At 41.9% G+C, this 19902-nt stretch overlaps 1 protein-coding gene and 4 non-coding genes across 10 annotated transcripts in view; all 5 read left to right on the forward strand.

Moving 5' to 3' along the window:
- TAF1D (TATA-box binding protein associated factor, RNA polymerase I subunit D) overlaps positions 1–19902 on the forward strand; it is a 33848-nt gene that overhangs the window by 7086 nt on the left and 6860 nt on the right. For 2 of the 6 annotated variants that reach the window (XM_045019820.1, XM_045019862.1), the window contains exons 1-11: positions 457–601; positions 3854–4132; positions 7548–7992; positions 8359–8534; positions 10882–10936; positions 11313–11668; positions 12712–12787; positions 13034–13109; positions 16902–16964; positions 17366–17446; positions 19617–19663. In XM_045019820.1, the coding sequence (XP_044875755.1) occupies positions 3873–4132; positions 7548–7992; positions 8359–8534; positions 10882–10936; positions 11313–11474 (1098 nt within the window). In that variant the 5' untranslated portion in view covers positions 457–601; positions 3854–3872 and the 3' untranslated portion in view covers positions 11475–11668; positions 12712–12787; positions 13034–13109; ... (1 more) ...; positions 17366–17446; positions 19617–19663. Of the gene's footprint in view, positions 1–456; positions 602–3853; positions 4133–7547; positions 7993–8358; positions 8535–10881; positions 10937–11312; positions 11669–12711; positions 12788–13033; positions 13110–16901; positions 16965–17365; positions 17447–19616; positions 19664–19902 lie in introns of those variants that run through there. The other 4 variants (XM_045019831.1, XM_045019843.1, XM_045019857.1 and 1 more) reach the window with 3 other exon arrangements.
- On the forward strand, positions 12843–12913 carry LOC123362302. Its single transcript, XR_006576410.1, has one exon. It is a non-coding gene; the product is annotated as a small nucleolar RNA SNORD5 (small nucleolar RNA).
- On the forward strand, positions 16020–16145 carry LOC123362350. The gene has a single exon (XR_006576448.1). It is a non-coding gene; the product is annotated as a small nucleolar RNA SNORA40 (small nucleolar RNA).
- On the forward strand, positions 17072–17211 carry LOC123362341. Its single transcript, XR_006576440.1, has one exon. It is a non-coding gene; the product is annotated as a small nucleolar RNA SNORA8 (small nucleolar RNA).
- Positions 18301–18436, forward strand: LOC123362344. The gene has a single exon (XR_006576442.1). It is a non-coding gene; the product is annotated as a small nucleolar RNA SNORA1 (small nucleolar RNA).

Here is a 19902-nt window from a genome sequence, read left to right on the forward strand (position 1 = left end):
ACCCACGAAAGCTCATGCTGCAAAACGTCTGTTAGTCTATAAGGTGCCACAGGATTCTTTGCTGCTTCTACAGAACCAGACTAACACGGCTACCCCTCTGATACAGGGACAAGGTTGTGAAGCAGGATGTAGGAAGGGGAGCGGCGGGTTAGCAAGGCTTTTGCCCTAGTACAGCCACTAACGATGTCACTTCCCCACACTAGCCTTGCCCCTTCCCCTAACGCCACCGCTTTCGGACACACACAGCAACACCCTTGGCCCAGCGGGTGTAAGGAATCGCCCAGCACAGGGTAACGGTGTGTTCAGCAGCCGCTATTCTATTTACTACAGTACCGCGGGGGAGGGGCTCCGTCTGCGCGAGCGCACGAGTCTCCCGCGCTTCTGCGGCCACCACCCTTACAACGCCGGGGGGAGAGAGGCAGAGACGCTCAGTGCCTCTCCCAAGATGGCGCTCGCGGGCAGCCCCCCCCTCCCCCTTCCGGCTCCCTTCTTCCCATCAGGCTAGCCAGGTCTCGCGAGAGCAAGTGCGCTATTTAAGAAGCCGCACAGCCCTGCTGCAGCCCTTGCCTTGGCCGCCTAGAGAGCGTGAGGAGGACAGAGGGTGAGTCGCGTGAGGGGTCGCTTGCTCTATCCGGTGCCATCCGCGGCGCTGGCCCCCTGGGCTGGGCGGGGACCCTCGGGGGAGGCTGAGGAGGAGGTCATCGATTAGCTGCGGCAAGTTATTGGGGTCTAAATACAGCCCCGCTAAGGGCTTGAGGGCCTGGGCGGTCTCTGTGGCCTTGGTCCCCCCCTGCCCCAGGGCCGGCGGGGGGCGGGCGCCTCCATTGGCTAATGGTATGGCCCGCTCCCGTGCTGATGGTACGGCTCACCCCACGAGAGAGGCTTCCCCTCCCCCGGCGGGGTGCCTTGGAGCCAGTGTAACCTGGAAAATGGCCCGGCCCCGCCGAGTGACCAGCGCATGGGGCAGGGGAGGGTGTTGGGTTCCCCCGTTCCCTGCTCTGCCGTGGGGCAAGTCCTTCATTCTGCTGTACCTGCGTGACTGACTCACGTGTCAAATGCTTCTGACAACACGTGGGTGTAATTAGCACTGTGTGTACAGTGAGAGCCTGGCACGGCGCTGTACAAGTGGGAAGAGTGATGGAAATAGCAGTAGTTTTCAGAAGGTGTCTTTTTTTTTAATCAATTTGTGTTGCTGTAACAGGGTTGTGTTTCCTCACACAAGGCTTTTGGGGGAAACAGGGTGACCAGACAGTGAGTGTGAAAAATCGGGATGGGGTGGTGGGTAATAGTAGCCTCTATAAGAGAGACTCAAAAATCGGGACTGTCCCTATAAAATCAGGACATCTGGTCACCCTAGGAAAACTCTCAAATGTTCAATTTTTAACCCTAACTATTATTTCTATGCCAGGAGAGGTGGGGATGCTGCAGCAGGGATCAGGCTTCACCAAGCTTGGGTAGGGAGAAAAGTGGTGTTGTGGAACTGTGTGAAAATGTCTTATGTTTCTGTGTGTTTGTGTACACTTGTAAGTTTGAAAGCACCATAGTTAAGCAGCTGGTGAGCTGTGACTACCCATTATTTCTCTGTTACCTTGTGACCCCTTTCTGTTTTTTGATGTTTCGCTTGATGTACCTCATCTTATACTTGGATTGTAAACTCTTTAAAGCAGAGACCGTGTCTTTGAGTACAGTGCCTAGTATATTGAGGTCCTGGTTTCCAATAGAGGCCTCTGGGTACAACAGTACAAACAATAGGAATGTTTATGACCCTGGAAACATTTTTCACCAGTTATGAACATACTTAACAATGGGGATTGGTAGCTGCCCTAACTAGGTTAGGGCCCAAATATTGTGTTAGATGCAATAAGAGATGAGCTGTACTCAAAACTCTTAAAATTCTGTTAGCTGAGATACACAAACAAGATAGCACTTTTTTAAAACTAAACTATGCTGTCTCACTTCCCAACTTTGTTCAGATGTTCCACCTGGCCTACTACACCATCATTCCAGTCTGCTTGTCTTTCATCTTATGTGCCCTTCAGGGTTAAAAAAAGAAAAGCTTGCAATACCATTAAGGAAGCTTTTTTCCCCTCTTACAATTTGAAAGTAATTTTTCTGTGAAAAATTAGTTGTATACTGAGGGTCTTGAATAAACTATACATTATGTAACTACCTATAATACTCAACTTTCTATATATAAATTTACACTTTTTAAAAGCTCCATCTAGTAGCAAACACTGCCAGTATTAATCTTTAGTATTGTTACAAATTATCTGAGCTATCATAAGTGAAAGTAAAAAGTATCTTTACAGAAGAAAAAGCGCCTTTTGACCTTAAGTGATGTTTACTTTTCTTGTACAGATCACTTTTCTACTATTTTCCCTTTACAGGGAAAATTCTTAAGGCTTAAAACAATTCCTTAAATGTTTTAAACTAGCCAAAGCAGATCCTACTCCCTACATCACCTTCCCCCTTTATCTGCAGGGATTGCAAACTCATGTGTGGCTCCCGCTTTGACATCACAACTCTGCACTCCTAACATTCTTTCTTTCAATAGTTAGCCTTTAACACCAGATGCTGAAGGCTGGCACACTTTGCCAGTGTTAGCTGCTGATATTAGCCTGACATCTACATAGGTATCTAGCTTATTGAGTTAAACTGTAGGAGTTTGATCTAGTGGGGATGGGGTTTTCCAGTATGCCTGGTGGAGGGAAAGTGAACAAATCAATGGAATGTGTGGTACCCCTTACTCCATCAGGTGCTTTGGAAAACCCCACCCTTGAATTTTAATCCCTGCTTACAACGCACCTTGTCCACTGTTTTGGGTATGTCTCACCTCTCTGCCTCAGTTTTTTCATCTGTAAGACAAGAACACACCTCTACCCCGATATAACATGAATTCAGATACAATGTGGTAAAGCAGTGGGGTGGGGCTGTGCACTCCAGCAGATCAAAGCAAGTTCGATATAACGTGGTTTCACCTATAATGCAGTAAGATTTTTTTTTTTGGCTCCCAAAAACTGTGTTCTATCAGGGTAGAGGTGTACTTTCCTACATCAGTGCTGTTGTGAGACTGATTAGATGTTTGCAAAACACTCTTTTGGACACAACTAAATATTGTTAAAAGTTTTAAATATTACAACTTGTTTTTGAAATATCACTGGCCAATATATAAGGTGATTATCTGCAAAGACTTTTATTTACTGCTCCAAAAAAACTGAATGCTCAGTATTGGGGCGGAGCAGGAAGGATATTTTATACTACACCCTGAAGATTTTAAATATTTTTATTGAACAAAAATGTCTTAGAACTGAGGTATTTGTAATAATTTTGCAGAATCCTAAAGGATGGGTTATGTCCACCTTATTTTAATGCTAATGTTTTTCAGACTACTTGTCACTGCATACACCATTCATGTTAGTTATTTGGCTGCAGGTGAAGAATTAGGTGAAGCTGATGGTTATTCTGAACTCTAGTACAAACTAGTTTGACATTAATAGAAGAAAATTAAGATGCTGATCAAGCCTTTTGGATGGGCCTGTGTTTTCTCAATCAGTCTCTCAGATGTGGGTTCTCAACTGATTACACATTGTGGGCTGCATATGTGGCCTGCAATGTGTTACCTGAGCCACGGGCTGGGCTGGGTAGCCTGGACCCCTGCAGTGCTGGGTTGGCTGGCTGCTTGCTCCGTCTTGTCCGCCTGAGGCCAGCTGGGAACCTGGAGAGATCCTGGCATGTGGGCTTGCCTTGTGCTAATTGGGCCATGGATTGAGAGCTGCTGACTTAAGGTAGGTAACTTGTAACCAAAAAACCCCCCCTGGTGATTGATCTTGTATTGAATATTTTTTTATTTTAGAACAAATTGAAAGATCAGAATGACCGATGCTGATGAAGCCAAGACTTCAGCTTTTGACCACTTTGAAGATTCCCAAGATCTAATATATACTCCTCAAGAACAGTTTAATGTGCATGAACATGTAACTGCAAGGAATTCATGTTTAGGCTCTGCACAGAAAGATTCTGTATGTGAAAAATCTTCACAGGAATCCTACACCAGTGGTAGATCTTCCAAATATTTCACCTACTTGACCACTGTTCCGACCAATGCTCTGCTGGATGACGACAATTCGGAGATGTGAGTCTCTCCTCCCCCCACCCCACCCCCCAAGCTACATGTCTGGTAAAACATACTCTGTATGGCCTAAATCGCTTAAGATACTGGAGTCAGTTGTATGAGATCTTGGATGAAAACAAGTCATCCTGCTGACTTCTATTTAGGATGATGTACTTGGGCTGGTGCATATGCAGTACTGTAAAACCTCAGTTACAAACTGACCATTCAACCACAAACCTCATTTGGAACCAGCATTGCACAATCTGGCATCAACAGAGACAAAAAACAAATACAGAAAAGTGTACTCTGTTAAATGTAAACTACTAAAAGAAAAGGGAAAGCATCATTTTTCTTCTGCATAGTAAAGTTTCAAAGTTGCATAAGTCAATGTTCAGTTGTAAACTTTTGAAGGAACAACTTAAACAACTTTTGTTCAGAGTTACAAACATTTCAGAGTTACGAACAACCTCTGTTCCTGAGGTGTTGGTAACTCCGAGGTTTTACTGTTCATTTGAGTGATTTTTTTCTGGGGAGGGCTGTTTCTTCATTAGCTCCCCACATGTGTTAGACAAGCATTTTCCAAACACAGGAAGGCAGACTTTTCCCCAAAGAGCATACAGTCTAAATATCTATGTAAATAGTTATCTAGGATACCCTAGAAGTCCTAACCCATGTCATTTCTACTTTGGCTTGAAAGACTTCGTATCTCTACCAACCACAATTCCTTATTTCTTAACTTCCTTCCAGTTTTGCTTTTTGGGGGACAAATTTTGTTTATTTACGCAAACCATATGATGATGGGATACCAGGAATTCAGTCTTCATTCTCCTACGTTTTAAGATGGCTTTTATGATTTATTAAACAATATCATTAGCCTTTGAATTACCTCTTTTGATTAGGCAACGTTATTAAGGCTCTAGGACTAAAATTCCATCTGGCTTTTTTCAATTTGGCATAAATTTTTTAAAGGCTTGCATATACCTTGTAATCTTTTTTTAAACTTTCCAATAACAGTCCAGTGCCTGTACTTGAGTAATAAGGAAGTGACTCTCAGTTCCAATATTCTGTTCCTCTGTAGTTCCTTTCATCCAAAGTCTTCCATAAACAGTGGATCTGATTCTGTCACCCTGTATCTTGTGTAGGCAATCCTAGTGCAAAAGTGCGAGTAAAACTTTGCATTTGGTAGCACTTGTCATTGTGCATTTTGACTACATACGCTTCTGGGTAAGAGAATTCAGCAAAAATCTGTTATAGGCTTGTGAGATAGAGAAGTGTGGCTGTTCTCCAGCTGTGTTAAGTGAAGAACAGGATGACTTACCCAAGGTCAGTCACTGGCAAAGCTGCAAGTATGGAGTATAACCCAGGAGTCTGGGCTACCAGCTTCTTCTTCCAAACCGCTTATTCAAAGGATTATTTCAAAGTAGCTTTACAGTAGGATTTTACTGCTGAATTAATTTTTTTGTGTAAGCAGGTTAAACCAATTTTAAGTTACAGAAATGGAGGTGCCCTAGTATCCTAGCCTTTCTCTGCAGGGTGGTAGCAACCAACAAAAAGCTAAGGAGAGCATTATATAGAGTTTTTAAGGTACAAGCAGAAGCTTGGTTGTGGCAAGAAGTCTTGCCTTATAAACTTTTAGAATGTGGTGAAGAGGTTCTCAGACCAAATTGCAGTGTACCTTGAGGGAGGTAAGTGTGCACCTGGGGAGGAGCTAGCTCTCAAACTGTCTCCCCCTTTTGCACACTAACATTCACTAGTGGCTTGGTGCAGCAGTGCTGAACCCTTCTTACTGGGGAAAGGGTTGTGCACTTGCTGATGGAGCAGGCGGGGCTGCCTCCCCACTATGCTTCCATAATACATGCCCCCTCCTGCCCCCCAGCATCTGTCCCCCTTCATTCTTGTACAGCTCCTTTTAGGTTGGACCAAAGCTCACACTCCGCTTGTGGCACAGACTCCTGGCAGCTGTAATGCCCCTCCCCCACAGAGGGGCTGGAGAAACTAGCCTGGAGCTGTTGTCCTACTCAGCCATGCACACTGCATCCCTTGCTATGGGCCAGAATTACACCAGCCTCTCTCCGGTTGCATGGCCATTGCCTGAGCTCCGGCAGCATGTATATGGTGAGTAGGGAGCCCTACATGCGCTGGAGGAGGGTGCCTGCCCACTGGAAGGGAAAGGGGCACACATCTCCTCCAGCTTGGCATTCAGCTGCACTGCTGCCCCTGACCCCCAACAGTGCCCTATACATATGCACAAAGTGATCTTCCCCACACACATGTACTTTCTTGCTTGTATAAAACATCTGCCAGCCCCTCACATCTCCGTCCATTGTGGTATATAGGTATCCTATACAAAAAGAATAAGAGAACATACTGTTTGCCCCAACTCTCCTGGGTCCTGGAACTAGATTGGGACCAATTTATTTCACACAGGTCACAAAAGCGGGCTCTTGAGCTCTGCAGGAGCTCTTGATGCTGCCTTCCTCGCTGGGAACAGCTTGTTTGCCCATGCTAAGGAGGAGGTGATGATGTGGGGTCCCTGAAGCTGGTCAGGGGGTGGGGGCCTGCTCCCTGCCTGTGCACCTGTAGGGAGCTGCAGTTGATTCTCCTCCCCTACTCCCCTTAGATGGCTCACTATGACAACATTTGAGAACCTCTGCTAGAGTTCTTTCATTTCAAGCAGACATCTGTTACAGCAAATTGCCATTCAATTTCCAATCCATATGAAGTCAAACTGGTACTAAACAGACTTTCCAAAGAAGGAGAGCAGTCTTGTGGTTAAAGCATGGGTATGGGAAGTAAGTTTTTTGTGGCTGTCAGATTTCCTATATGACCATAGCCAAGTTGTAAACCCACTCTGTCTTAATAGGGTTTTCCATCTGTAATACATTTCCCTGCCTCAGTGGCATGGAGGCTTAATTCACACCTATAAAGCTTTGAAATCTCTGAAAGGCACTGTATTCATTCAAAGAATATGAACATAAGAGAGGCCATAGTGGGCCAGGCCAATGGTCCATCTAGCCCAGTGGCAGGTGCCAGATGCTTCAGGGGGAATGAACAGAACAGGACAACTATTGAATGATCTCTCCTGTTGTCCAGTCCCAGCTTCTGAATATTTGACATTTTGCCTACTACCCTTTTGAGACTAGAACTCAGTGATTTTTTTTTCAGTAAAGAATCTTGCATAGCTTGTAAGCCAACTTTCTCCTTAACTCCTTTGTGGCTTCACCTGAAATTAAGATGCATGTTTACTGATCTAGTGCATTAGGTATCTAAGGGCCATACTTAATCAAATTTAATAGTAATCACCATAGACACCTAATCACTCCAAAGCTTTTGTTTGATACTGGGAGAATTCTTTGTAGTCAGTGTGTAATTTTATCAGAAACATCAACTGTGCTTTCAGAAAAGTTAACCATTTACTCTCGTTTTGTTATCATAGTGACCTTTCTGATTCTACTAGCAGCTTGATCCAACATGAGTGTAACAGTACACCGGCAGCTCGAAGTTCAACAAGACAATTGGTAAACTCTCCAGCAAATACATTAGACAGAGACACTTTGACTGAATCCTCTCTAGACTCTGGGTCTCCATTAAAGTTGGCCAAATCCCCAGGGCTGTCTAGATCTGCACTCAATTTAAAAGCCAGTTTTGACTATCACTTGAGGAGGAAGTATAGGAGACAAGCACATCAAAGATGTAAGGAGAAACCAAAAGAGAGAGAGAAGAGGTACAAGAGCACAGGAAAACCTAGAGGGAGACCACGACTAACTCTTCCACCAGAAGAGCAGAAAAAAAGACTTCTAGACAGAGGCTTTCAGTTTCCTTTTGTGGAAAAAGAATATGGAAGGAAACATATCCCCATGAAAATGATTTCTGAATATGAGGTGAGGTTTTTTGTTTTTTATATACTTGGAGTAGTTTCTAGATGCAGAACAAACAAATGGCAGTTGCCATATGATAACTATTGTGCTTTTGCACTTAACCACTGACTAATTTGGTCAGAGTACAGTGAATTAAATTCACACTTTCAGTACAACATTATAGATGAGATTGTATGCAGATTACTTGACAGCATAATTTATCGGTACTAAATTCTTGAAACTGATTTGCTGTATAGCACACTTTAAATATATGCTGAAGGGTCTATCTTTGGTATTAGAAGTCAGAAATAAACATGTAGTCTGTCTTAATAATGGCACTGATTTTCAAGGTCTTGCATAATGTAACAAGAAATCTGTCTTTCTTCTTAGCAAGCAGCTTTAAAGGGATATTTCCAATACATTAAGATGGTCAAATGTGAAGAACATCTCAAAAAGGCTTTAAAAAACCTGAATGCTAGTGAGGATTTAGAAAATGAATGTATGGCAATGCGGAAACACAAATACATAGATGACGAAGGACCCATTTCTCCTATTCAGGAGACAAAGTAAGTTCACCCTTATTTCCAAAAAAGAGTATTTATATCACTTTCCATTTGTTTCCTTAACTGACATTGCAGTTATGGTGAATGCTATCTGTGTACTATATAGTCATTAGGGAAATTTATCCTTGCAATATCTCTTTGAGGCAGGGAAGTATATCCCCATACAGATCAGGAATTGAGGAATCAGAGTAAACTAGTTTCTCAAGGTCACATAGAAAGCTTGTGGCTGAGCTGGGCATTCAACTCAGGTCTTCCAAGTCTCACTGCAGGGCGAGACCATCATCCACTATGTACATGTTTCTATGAGACTTGATCTGTGAACTTTAAACTCTGGTAATTTAAATTTAGGAGAGGTTAAATCTGGATTGGAAATTACTAAAAGTAATTCTTGTTTTGAGAAACTGTTCACACCTTAATTTCATGCAGTATCACTGTGTGGGAAGCCATAAGATCCAACTCCAGTTTAAAAAAAAAAAAAAAAAAGGCCTTGGTATCTTGTGGCATAGGGACTGGATTGGGAGTTGAAGTGCAGCCTGTCAAGTCTGAGGACTGTTTGTCTTTTTTCCTCTTGCATTTTATGTTTCATTCAGTGAACAAAGTGGAATGGGAAATAGTCAACTTAAAATCATTCTTGTCTGAAAATTGTCTACACTTATTGCAAATAACAGCTGAGCTTTCTTTAGCTGAAAGATTAGAGACTTAGTCTAATGTATAGTCAGTTAAATTATTATTTAAAGTTTTGCTGTTCTCTCATGTGGTCAGTCATTTCCCCCTGTCAGAGGAAAAACTCAGTTCTCACCTTTTTGGTTGGGTGCAGCAAAGTCAGATACTTTATGCAATTGCTTGAGAAATAGAGGGAGAGAGTGCACTAGGACACAGGGTTTCCCCCTCGGCAGGGGTCTCTACAGGTAAACAATTACAGCAAGCATTTATACTCTTTGTTGCTTATTATTGTATGTAACAGCTGCATTTTGTTTATACATAGGCCATCTTTATCTTATTTTTCTCACTTCTATTTAGACACTAGTCTTGATTTCTCATTATCGACACAAGGTCACAACAACTTCTCTCACAGTTCTTTCCCACTCGCTTCACACAATCCTCGCTTCTAAAAATCTCGCGTTATTAAAATTACAGCTAGCCTAACTCTTGCTAACACTGTCATGCATTAAAAACCCCTTCAAATCCCTGCCAGTTCTTTCTCTACTTCCACACCCCCATTTACCTGGGTGTTTTACCCAGCTATGAGGGGAAGATGTAAAACCATAACCATTAGCAAGGATGCTTGGGGATCACAATCAAATCTATTCCTAACTCTTCTCAAACTGAGTGTGGTTCAAGTTGGTATGTTCCTTTAAGTGTCAGGTAACTTACAGTGGCTGAAGATTGGAAAAACGTGTTCATAAAGAATAAGAACGCACTCCTTCTGCCCTTTTGTTACAGTGATAGTGTGACTGACTGGACGGAGGCCTCGTTTTGTGAGTAAAGGCTGCAGGATTTGCCTTGGTCTCTAATGTGTACAAGTATAAACTGTGTAATGGTTGTGGCTCTGACTACATTTTCTGAGAATTCCATTTAGAGAAGTGGAAAGCTGAAGAGTGGAAAACTTTTTGCAGACTGACTATCCTGCTCAAAATAAGGAAAACCAGAGAGCAGTCAGACCATGCATGTTAAAGATTCTTGGGTAAACGTTACAACTACCCCTTGCATATGTTGCTCAGCTGTGGTTCACTCACAGATGTAATATTGGGCAAACCTAATCCCTCTGCCTCTTTTGGCCCATGTTGGCTGTAACAGCAGTGCTGTTTGGCTTTCTCTGCTCTGCCCTAAAACAGACCTGTCCTCTTAATCTCTTCAGTGTGCCAGTTGGCTTTTCTTCATGGCTGCCCTATCCACTCTCTATCTACTCTGAAGGCCTTCTCTCTTCTACTTCCTAATTATCCTCTTCTTTGTAATATCACTGAAAGCTTGTCCTACCTAATTTCTAATTGTCTTGGGAGGTGTCATTTGAGATCAGTCTCTTGCAGGAGTGGCATCCTCATGTAGGTGCAAGTACACCTCTACCTCGATATAATGTTACCCGATATAACACTAATTTGGATATAATGTGGTAAAACAGTGCTCCAGGGGCGGGGCTGCACACTCTAGTGGATCAAAGCAAGTTCAATATAACGCGGTTTCACCTATAACGCGGTATGATTTTTTTTCTACCTTGAGGTAGAGGTGGTGTAGCATTGAAGCCAAGAGAAACTCAAGATTTTGTGGAGGTAAAAATCAAAGACCACTTGTAGTCTTTGTATTTTGTGCTGTTACATAAACCTAACCAAACTCTGGACCATTTTTATTTCAGTGGAGATGACCACAACTTGGATCCTGATCAAGAAGGATTTGGTGCCACAATAGTTGTGAGTAAACCTGAGTTAACTTTACACCTCTGTGTAGCATCTTAAAGCAAATGAACCAAAAAAACAAGCAAAATTAAAATATTTTTGGATTAAATATTTGTTCCTAGAATTAAACTGTATCTGTGGACTATTATATATGCCATCTCTGACCCTGCTTCTCGAAAAAAATGCATTTGAAAATTCATGGTTCTGTCTTGTTTGCCACCTCAAACAATCCTAAATTGAGGAATACAGGTCTGAGAATTACTCATGGGGAGTTCTTGAGGGAAATATTATTCTGCCTCTCCCAAAATTATTGGCAAAATCCCACTTCAAATCTTGTCTTTATTATAATTGGCTCTTATTCTGATCAGGTTTATATCTTCTGTTGATTTAGGAGAACAGCTGTTTCATATTAAGCAGCAAACTTCCAAGCAAGAAAAAATCAAAGACAAAAGCAAAGCATGCAAAACTAATCAGAGAAGATGAAGAGGAGGAAGAACATGCTGCTGATGGGCCTGGGCCTGTACAGGAGATACTACACAGATCAGAAAACTAGTACATCATGGAATCCCGTAAATGCTGGTTGCTGTAACCCTGACTCTGAGCATACATATCTTCATATGCTGCTCCACTTGTCAACAAAACATCCACTTCAAACAATGTTCAGCATTCAACTTAAACTTTCAGTTATTGCAAGTGATTGATGTAGCATCATCTAGGTTGTAAATGTATAACTTCAGTCTCCTTTGGGTGAGTATATGATTTGTTTGGCAGTGTCTAGAGAGAAAATTGTAAATGTTGCAATCAAAATAGAGCAGCTCCTTTACTACTCTTATAAAGCGTTGAGGTTTTAATTTGCTCAGTACTATCTGTAGAAAAGGAAGGTAAAATATCAAATTAACTTGGTTCAGAGGTTAACATTGCCTTCTGTCACCCAACCTTGGCTTAAAAAGATCATGTCTGAACAGCCTTCTGCCTCCATAGAAAATAGTAATATAAATTGAAGAGTGTGATTGAAACTTAATGCATATATTACATACAGCACATCGCTTTCAGAAGCACTCCATTCTTTTGTTTTTGTCTAACTTGGACAGAAACTTAGAATTCTGCGCTAATAATAAAATGACTCTTTTGCAACCCACAGCTGATAACATGAGTTGTGCTACTTGTAAGCATGGACAGTAATTGGAGCACCTATATTAATGGTGGTAGAAATGCTGGGTAGAGAATTATACCTTTTTCTTTCATTTCTTCTTTATGAAGTCTCAGTCCATCATTCCACAATCTGTTTAAATTCTAGTGCTAAATGACCCCAAACGTCTTTTCTAAAAGAAATTAATACGTAAGACTTCCTCGGTGCTGGTGAATCTAACAAATGTGTGAAAATGTCATCTCTTAAATTGTGTGAATAAGGGTTTTAGCAGTTAGAGCACATATAGGACATAGTTATTAAGTTGTTAGTGGTGTTCAGGGGCCCCAATCTGGAGTGAGATTATATAAACAAAATCCCAATTGGGGACAGGGTGAGAGATTGACAATAAAACACAAGCTTGTATATTTTAGCTATGTGTACAGTTTGTTGGCTTCACATCTGGGCTTCTTAAGTAATTATCTCATGTTGAATCATTTCAATCTTGGTAGGAACTTTCCTGCTGGTTTGTGGTGGTCAAAATAACAATTTGTGGCTTTGTTTTTATCTACTGAGCTAGCTATGTAGAATAAAAGACAGATTTTTAGACTGTAGTATCAAACTTTCTAATGCTGGTCTGAGATAACTGCGTAACTTTTTCTAGACATGAACATGGCAAACATCCCCTCACTGTGGTTTGAAAAACTTCATGCTGGATTTGGGAATGGAGTCCTTGCTGGGTAAGGTATTATAGGTGCCATATATAGTACTTGATCCACCTGACTTCACATTGCAGTTCACATGATGAATTTCTGTTCAACTGCTGGGTGATTCACAAATGAACTAAATTCTAATTCTGAACAGAACTGATTAAATGTCCCATGAAAAACAGCTACATTTGTTATAAGTATTGGTTAGAGAAATATTAATCTTTAATGTTGAAAACCTGAGACTTCATCTGGCTCTTTTCCATCTCTGCATTTTAGTTCAATTGTCCTTTTTTGGGGAGAGAGAGAGAGAGAGAAAAAAAGGAACCATTTTGGTTTATTGCTACTTCAAGAGGTAAATTGCTTTTTTCTTTATATTCCTTTTCATGATTTTCTATCAGTAAATTGAAAAACTATCTGAATGGCTTTGAAAAGATACAAATCACATGTATTATGACCTTGTTTACTTGATACTTGATTTGGTAGAAGGAGTTTGACTAATGGAAACAGATTAAATGATTTGGCTAAAATTAGAGAGTCTGTCTGAGATGGGACCAGAACTCGGAACTCTTGATTACAGTAGTGGTCAGACAGTTTCATGCAGGTACTCTTACACTCAAAGCAATATACTACAATAACTTGGCATCTGGAGTTGGTTCTCATGCTGCTGTGCTTGTTCAACCGGAGATCTTGCTTTCTCAGCTTAAGATTTCTTGTAAACTTACTGTCTTCTAAAATCTTTCTTGTCCTCCTGTTCTGTTCCCTCAGACTAATACTAGCTTATATGCCCTTCATCAGGGGTCTCAAACTCAAATGACCACAAGGGCCACATGAGGGCTAGTTCATTGGCCCGAAGGCTGCATCACTGACACCCCCCCTTGCTGCCCCTAGCCCTGCCCCCACTCCACCTCTTCCCACCCCTTCCCTGAAGTCCCCACCCCAACTCTGCCCCTAGAGGGTGCATGAGGGGTGTGGTGGGGGCTCAGGGCAAGGAGTTGTGGTGCAGGAAGGGGGCTTAGGGCAGGGAGTGGGGGTGCGGCAGGGGAGTTGGGGTGCAGGGAGTGGGGTGCACAAGGGGTGTAAGATGCAGTAGGGGGCTCAGGGTACAGGGTTGGGTATAGGATGCAGTGGGGGGTTGAGGTGCAGGCAGGGGGGCTCAGGGCAGGGGATTGGGGGCGGGGTGCAGGAGGGCTTTGGGCTCCGGGGTGGCAGCAGCGCACACCGGGGCTAGACAGGCTCTTGCTCCTGGAGCCATGTCCTTGTGCCTGGAAGCCAGGGCAACACATGGACAGAGCCTTCTGCTTTTCTCCTCTCCTCCCCCGCCCGCCTGCAGGGACGTGATGCCAGCCGCTTCGGGGAGCGGTGCGGGGCTCGAGGGGGGGCAGTCCTGCAGGTGAGATTTGACCACCCTTGGTCTGGAGGTGGGGTGGGTGCGGGTCGCTTGGTGGGCCGGAGGAAATAGCTCCGCGGGCCACGTGTTTGAGACCCCTGCCGTACATTCACAGTGCTGTGACTTCTAGTTACGTATACATAGGATATAACTCAGCCCCTGTGCAGGTGTCTGGAATACTGATATTACACAGTCAGCGAGTGCTTGTGAAGGCTTATTTTGTCCATATAATATTCCTGGGGGAATTCTGCCCCCTCTCCCCCCAAATTAAAAATTCTGTACATAATATTGTAAAACTTTATAAAATATTGCATATTTTATTTGTGAAAATAACTGTCAGTTTCAATTATTTTGGTAATTTATTTCAAAATAGTTATCTGCAACTGTCTGTAACAGTTCGTGCTCTCGCTGTGTGTGTGTGGTGTTAAGGAAACCCCTGCAACAACCCAGTTCCTGTTTCTCTGCCACTCCCCCCTCCTAGCACAATAATGAGGCCAGACACTCACACCCTATCCCCCCAGAGCCCACCTGCAGGGCATCCTAGAGCAAGAAACAGACTGATGCTGGCTCCCAGACATTTGTGGAGATTCCTGTATGCCACCCCTTCTTTTGGGGCATGTTGAGAACTGCAGTTGCCAGGAACCCTCCAGCAGTGTCTTCCACTTGCAAGCTGTACTCTACTAGGTCCAGCATCCCCTTGTGGTGGCCAGCAGCTTTGCAGCCAATTTCTGTGGAGGAAAAAGAAATTGTGCAAAAACATTAATTTTTGTGCAAATTCTGCATGCACAGTGGTGCAGAATTTCCTCAGGAGTAATATAATGGCATGCTATGGAAATGGGAAGCAGATATAGTAGTGGGGCAGTGCCACTGTAGTTAAGTTAGTCATGACACTTGTTCTAATGACCTTTAAGTTCTCTAAAATTGACATGCTTAGTTGGATTTCTCTTAAAGCTGGTGTGCTTCAGGAGGATGCAGAGTAGGGTTAGTGACCTGAATTTGCAGGCATTTCAGTCGGGGGTTCTGGAGAGAAACCCTAAGGAAAAAATAGCCCATAGAGAAATGTTTAGGAGGGCTTTTTGCCTATAGAGTAAACTATAGCTGTGATGTGGGTCAAAATGTTCTCAATCTGACTTTTACTCGAGATAATATATTGCACCCACTAAATCTTGGGGGAACCCAAATTGAGAACACTATTTAAGAATATGTAAAATGACTAGAGGGTTTCTACTCCTATCATTTTATTCTTTAAAATACAAACTGTTACTCGGAGATTGCTTTGACTTTTGGTATGCCTCACAGGGTGAAGTAGTGTCAGTGACCAAGGGATTTCTGAGTTACTGCCACATCAAAAAACCCTTCCGTTTGTGTACTGTTAAACTGAGAGGGACAGACTGGAGGAATCCATAAACCTTTTGATTGCTTTGGGCATAAAGCTTATGCCCAAATAAATCCATTAGTCTTTAAGGTGCCACCGGACTCCTTGTTTTTGTGGATACAGACTAACATGGCTACCCCCTGATACTTTTGATTGCTGTGAACTTACCTTTGGTAAATAAGGATAAGTTCATCACAAGTTCCCGCTTCAGCCACTCACTTCAAAACGTCTTTTGTCTTAAGTTTGCCACAATTTGTAAGTCATAGGTGACAGTTTTGTTTTTATAATCACAATATTTGTGGGTGAAGGGGGCTAGAAAAGTGAATGCTTCCTGGGAGGATTATAAAGGCAAGGGGAGGAAGAGGGGTTTGGGGCAAAGTAAATACTGCCAAATATATAACCAACTACTTATTAGAACCAGCTGAATTTGAACAGTGCATAAATATTCTACCTTCAATTAAAGTGAAGTCCCATGGACAGTGTTTAAGAAGTTTTTTCCCAGCACATCTCCAGTGTTTGTTTTATGCTGTGGACAAAATCTTGGAGTAAGTGCTAAGAATAAACCCTTCTCTTGCAACTCACAACTCATCAATATATGAGCGGTGTTACTTTTCAGAAGGGACAATCTTTGAAAGTGCTTCCAGTAGAACAGAATTTCTATGAACACCGGAGAACAAGTCTCTGCTTGCATCAAGTTCAGTCTCTAAAATGGATAATGTAAATATTCAGTGTTTGCACTTAGTCCCAGTTACACTGACTTGGTGTTAGACCCTCCTACAGTAAATTCTGAGAAGAAACATGTAGTTGCTCAAATACCATAAATGTCTACAGCCAGCCAACTTCTTGGATTGATAATTCCATAGTCTTGCCTGTTGGCCTTTCTCTTATGTCAGTCTGTTTCCTTTAGCAGCTGGACAGTGGAAACATTTTTTTTCCTGCTAGAAAGGGCATAGTATCCCCTACCATTTCAAGGGGAATTGAATAAAACATAAGCTCTGAGTAGGTTGGCCAGCCAATTTGTCTATTTCTAGGCGCTCCTCAAATGCATCCGAAGAAGTGGGTATTCACCCACGAAAGCTCATGCTGCAAAAACATCTGTTAGTCTATAAGGTGCCACAGGATTCTTTGCTGCTTCTACAGAACCAGACTAACACGGCTACCCCTCTGATACTTGAGTTTTAAACAAGTGACTGGCATTTGTTAACCTACCAGTATGAGAGAAATAATGGCTAAATATATAAACTCTTACATTAAGTGAGCAAACATTGAATATTTATTGTGTTGATTTCAAAAATTCATGCTTGACTAATATAAGCTGTGCTGAACAGAACAATGGTAGCTTCTAGAAAACTGGTTTGTTTTTTTCATTTTTTCCATTTTAGTTTCTGGAACTTCCAAAATACATTGAAATCAGGATGGAAATACGTAGCTAGTTGGTGAAAAGGGTAAGCTGTGATGCATTCATATTAAATTACTGCATTTGAGTACACTAATTTTCTTTAGGGAAATTAACTACTTTTGCCAAAAAGCCATGCATTTTAAAGTGAACTGTTGCACTGTTTTGGTATCTGCATCCAGCAGTATTCTCCTGATGAGGTGTTCAAAAAACAGTGCCACAGTAATCCAGCATCTGGCATCGTTGGTTTTCATGCTGTTATGCTTGTTAAACCTGGTATATCTGTTGGAACACTTAGGTTTAATTAAATAGTAGGCTGTTTTATTCGCAAGCTGGTGAAATAATGTTGCCATTGAAATATTGTGGAAATGCCAATACAGTATTTTATAAATCACTTACATTTTTCTACTACTGTGAATTTTGCATCAGAATATCTTTGCCTTTTTTTAGAGCATTTCCTATGGCATTCTGACTGTAGAGACACAACGTGAATGCAGTCACGGTCAGGAAGATCATCTTCATACCGAGAAGGTATGTACAGAGGAAACATACATATTTGTAATCGGGAGGAAACTAAGGAAAATAGCTAGGGTCAAGGTAGGGATAGGTCAGTTTAAGAACTGAGCATGACCTTCAACTGGACTTAAAGCTGAATTTTTTTGTTTAAAGCAGAAATAAACCCTTGTTTTGAACAGGGACACCGTATCTTTTTTACTATAAAGTCTCTATATAGTAAAAGAGCTGGAAGCCCTCCCACAAGTTTCACTTAAGTAGGTGTCATCTAATGACATATTCCTACATCTTTCTGTATGCTATGCATTTCTGCAAACTTGGGTGCTGGTTCCACTGAAGCTCCTGGTATCCAGTGCCCTAGAATGACTTCTTGCAGACCAGAGCCAATTTGAGCAAGCTGCAGGCTCTGAGGTTGACAAGTAATTTTGAAGCGTTTTTAAAATGTCCCTTTGCCTCTATATAGATCATTCAACACATTACATTACTTCCATTTTTGTCAAGGTACTTGCAGTTCATCTTAAAATCTTTTTACTTCTGGCCTGCAGTAATTTGGCCCTGTCTACTTTGGGTAAAAAAGATGTTGGGTCTACACAGATATTAAAGGAAGGCTTTCAATAAAAAACCCATTTGAACTAGCTCCCTCCTAGTGTACAGTATGACCAGCTCAAACAAATTCAAAGGTGGTGAACTTTCTGCAGGGGTACCAAGGTTACACATCTTTCTTGTGCAGACAGAGCCTTTTAAAGCTAAATCTAATAGGGGAAGAAAGCCAGTAGTATACGGACTACTAATTTAGGTGAATAGTTTTTTTTTGTAATATAGTTGACTATCTAGTTTAAAAAGATGAAGAATTTTTGATAGTTGGGTGAAACTGCCTCGTTACACACTAAGAATAGGCACAATTAACTGTGTGTGTCTGAATTGAGCAACGTGGCTACAGAAGTAACAGGTTGTGCTTCCATCACAGTAAAATGAATTACAGTGGTGACAATGAGACCTGTAACAAACTTGTCTTAAAATGATTTTGAACTTTTTGTCCAGATAGAAGGGTAAATTCAAACATAGGTTCTCAAAAGTGGTCCACTCTATTGAGATATCATAAAATAGTCACCTGCTTCAGTTTATTCTGACACTTTGTTTTTTGTCTGCTAGGCCAGCGGTTCTCAACCAGGGGGCCATAACCCCCAGTTTCAGCAGGCTGTGGGCCCTGCAGCTGAAGCACAAACCCTTGTACCCCCATTTGGTTCAAACTGGGAGTGGAGTTGTGGTGTGTCCTGGAGGGTTTATAGCATGTTGAGGGGGGTCCTTGGGCAGCAAAACAAAATCTGTGATTTAGATGTGGTTTAACCATATACTTTTCTATAAGAAATCCAGTTAGATGCAGGTTAACCAATAACTATTCAACTCAGCCCAGTGTCCCAGCTGTGGTTCTCCTCCCTCCACTCCCCCCCGCCCCAGTTCCCTGATTAAACACTTAACTGGGTGACCAATAGAATTTTAATCAGTTACATGCTTGTTTTTAAACATTTACATCCCTAGTACAGGTTAATATCTAGATACATAAGGTGCAGCATGTATTTTGTCAAAATTCATTGAAGATGGGATTACAAGACCACTTGTCTCTTCATATCACTTTCTTGGAAATTGGGCTTTTCATACTTGGGGCCATTTATCTGTACATGTGGAGTCCTGTTGGAGGATTTAAAGAGGTTTATGTTAGTAAGGTTTGGTTCTGTAGTGAATGGGGGAGGAGGGGTGTCCCATACCTTCAAAAGACTTGATAACAATGTATTTTGTAGCGTTACTGTAGCTGGCTTTGTTCCAGGATACTAGGGAGACAGGGTGGGTGAGGTAATATCTTTTATGGGACCAACTTGGCTGGTGAAAGAGACATGCTTTTGAGTTTACACAAGACAGCTCGGTGTAAGCTGAAAAGCTTGTCTTTTCCAGCAGAAGTTGGTCCAATAAAAGATTCTCACCCATGTTGTCTCTCTAATTACTTAATGTCAGCATTTGAACTGTAGTTTGGAAGTAGAAAATGGATAATTGTGAGCCACATCCTGTGTAATGCAAATTGAGTAATAAAACTACTTCTATAACAATTTGAGGGAAAAGGTAAATTTAAACTGTAGAGGCCACTTAACTGGCATCAAGTATAACAAACTGAATTCTCTCCCTTTGTTTTCAGGGAGTCCAAATAACTGTGGAACACTCGGTCTCGATCACATTTTCTTGGTAAGAGATTCTGGTGTGACTCCTTGAATGAATTTTGTGGTATAAGTGTCAGAGGGGTAGCTGTGTTAGTCTGGATCTGTAAAAAGCGCACACGTTTGACAAAGTGGGTATTCACCACGAAAGCTTATGCTCCAATACATCTTAGTCTATAAGGTGCCACAGGACTCTTTGTCGTGGTATCCTAAAAGTGCTTGGTTAAAGGGTGTTGCATGCCTTATTAACTCAAAATTGATTTGCAT

The sequence above is a fragment of the Mauremys mutica genome, chromosome 1 (assembly GCF_020497125.1).
Source record: "Mauremys mutica isolate MM-2020 ecotype Southern chromosome 1, ASM2049712v1, whole genome shotgun sequence".
Taxonomy (NCBI): domain Eukaryota; kingdom Metazoa; phylum Chordata; order Testudines; family Geoemydidae; genus Mauremys; species Mauremys mutica.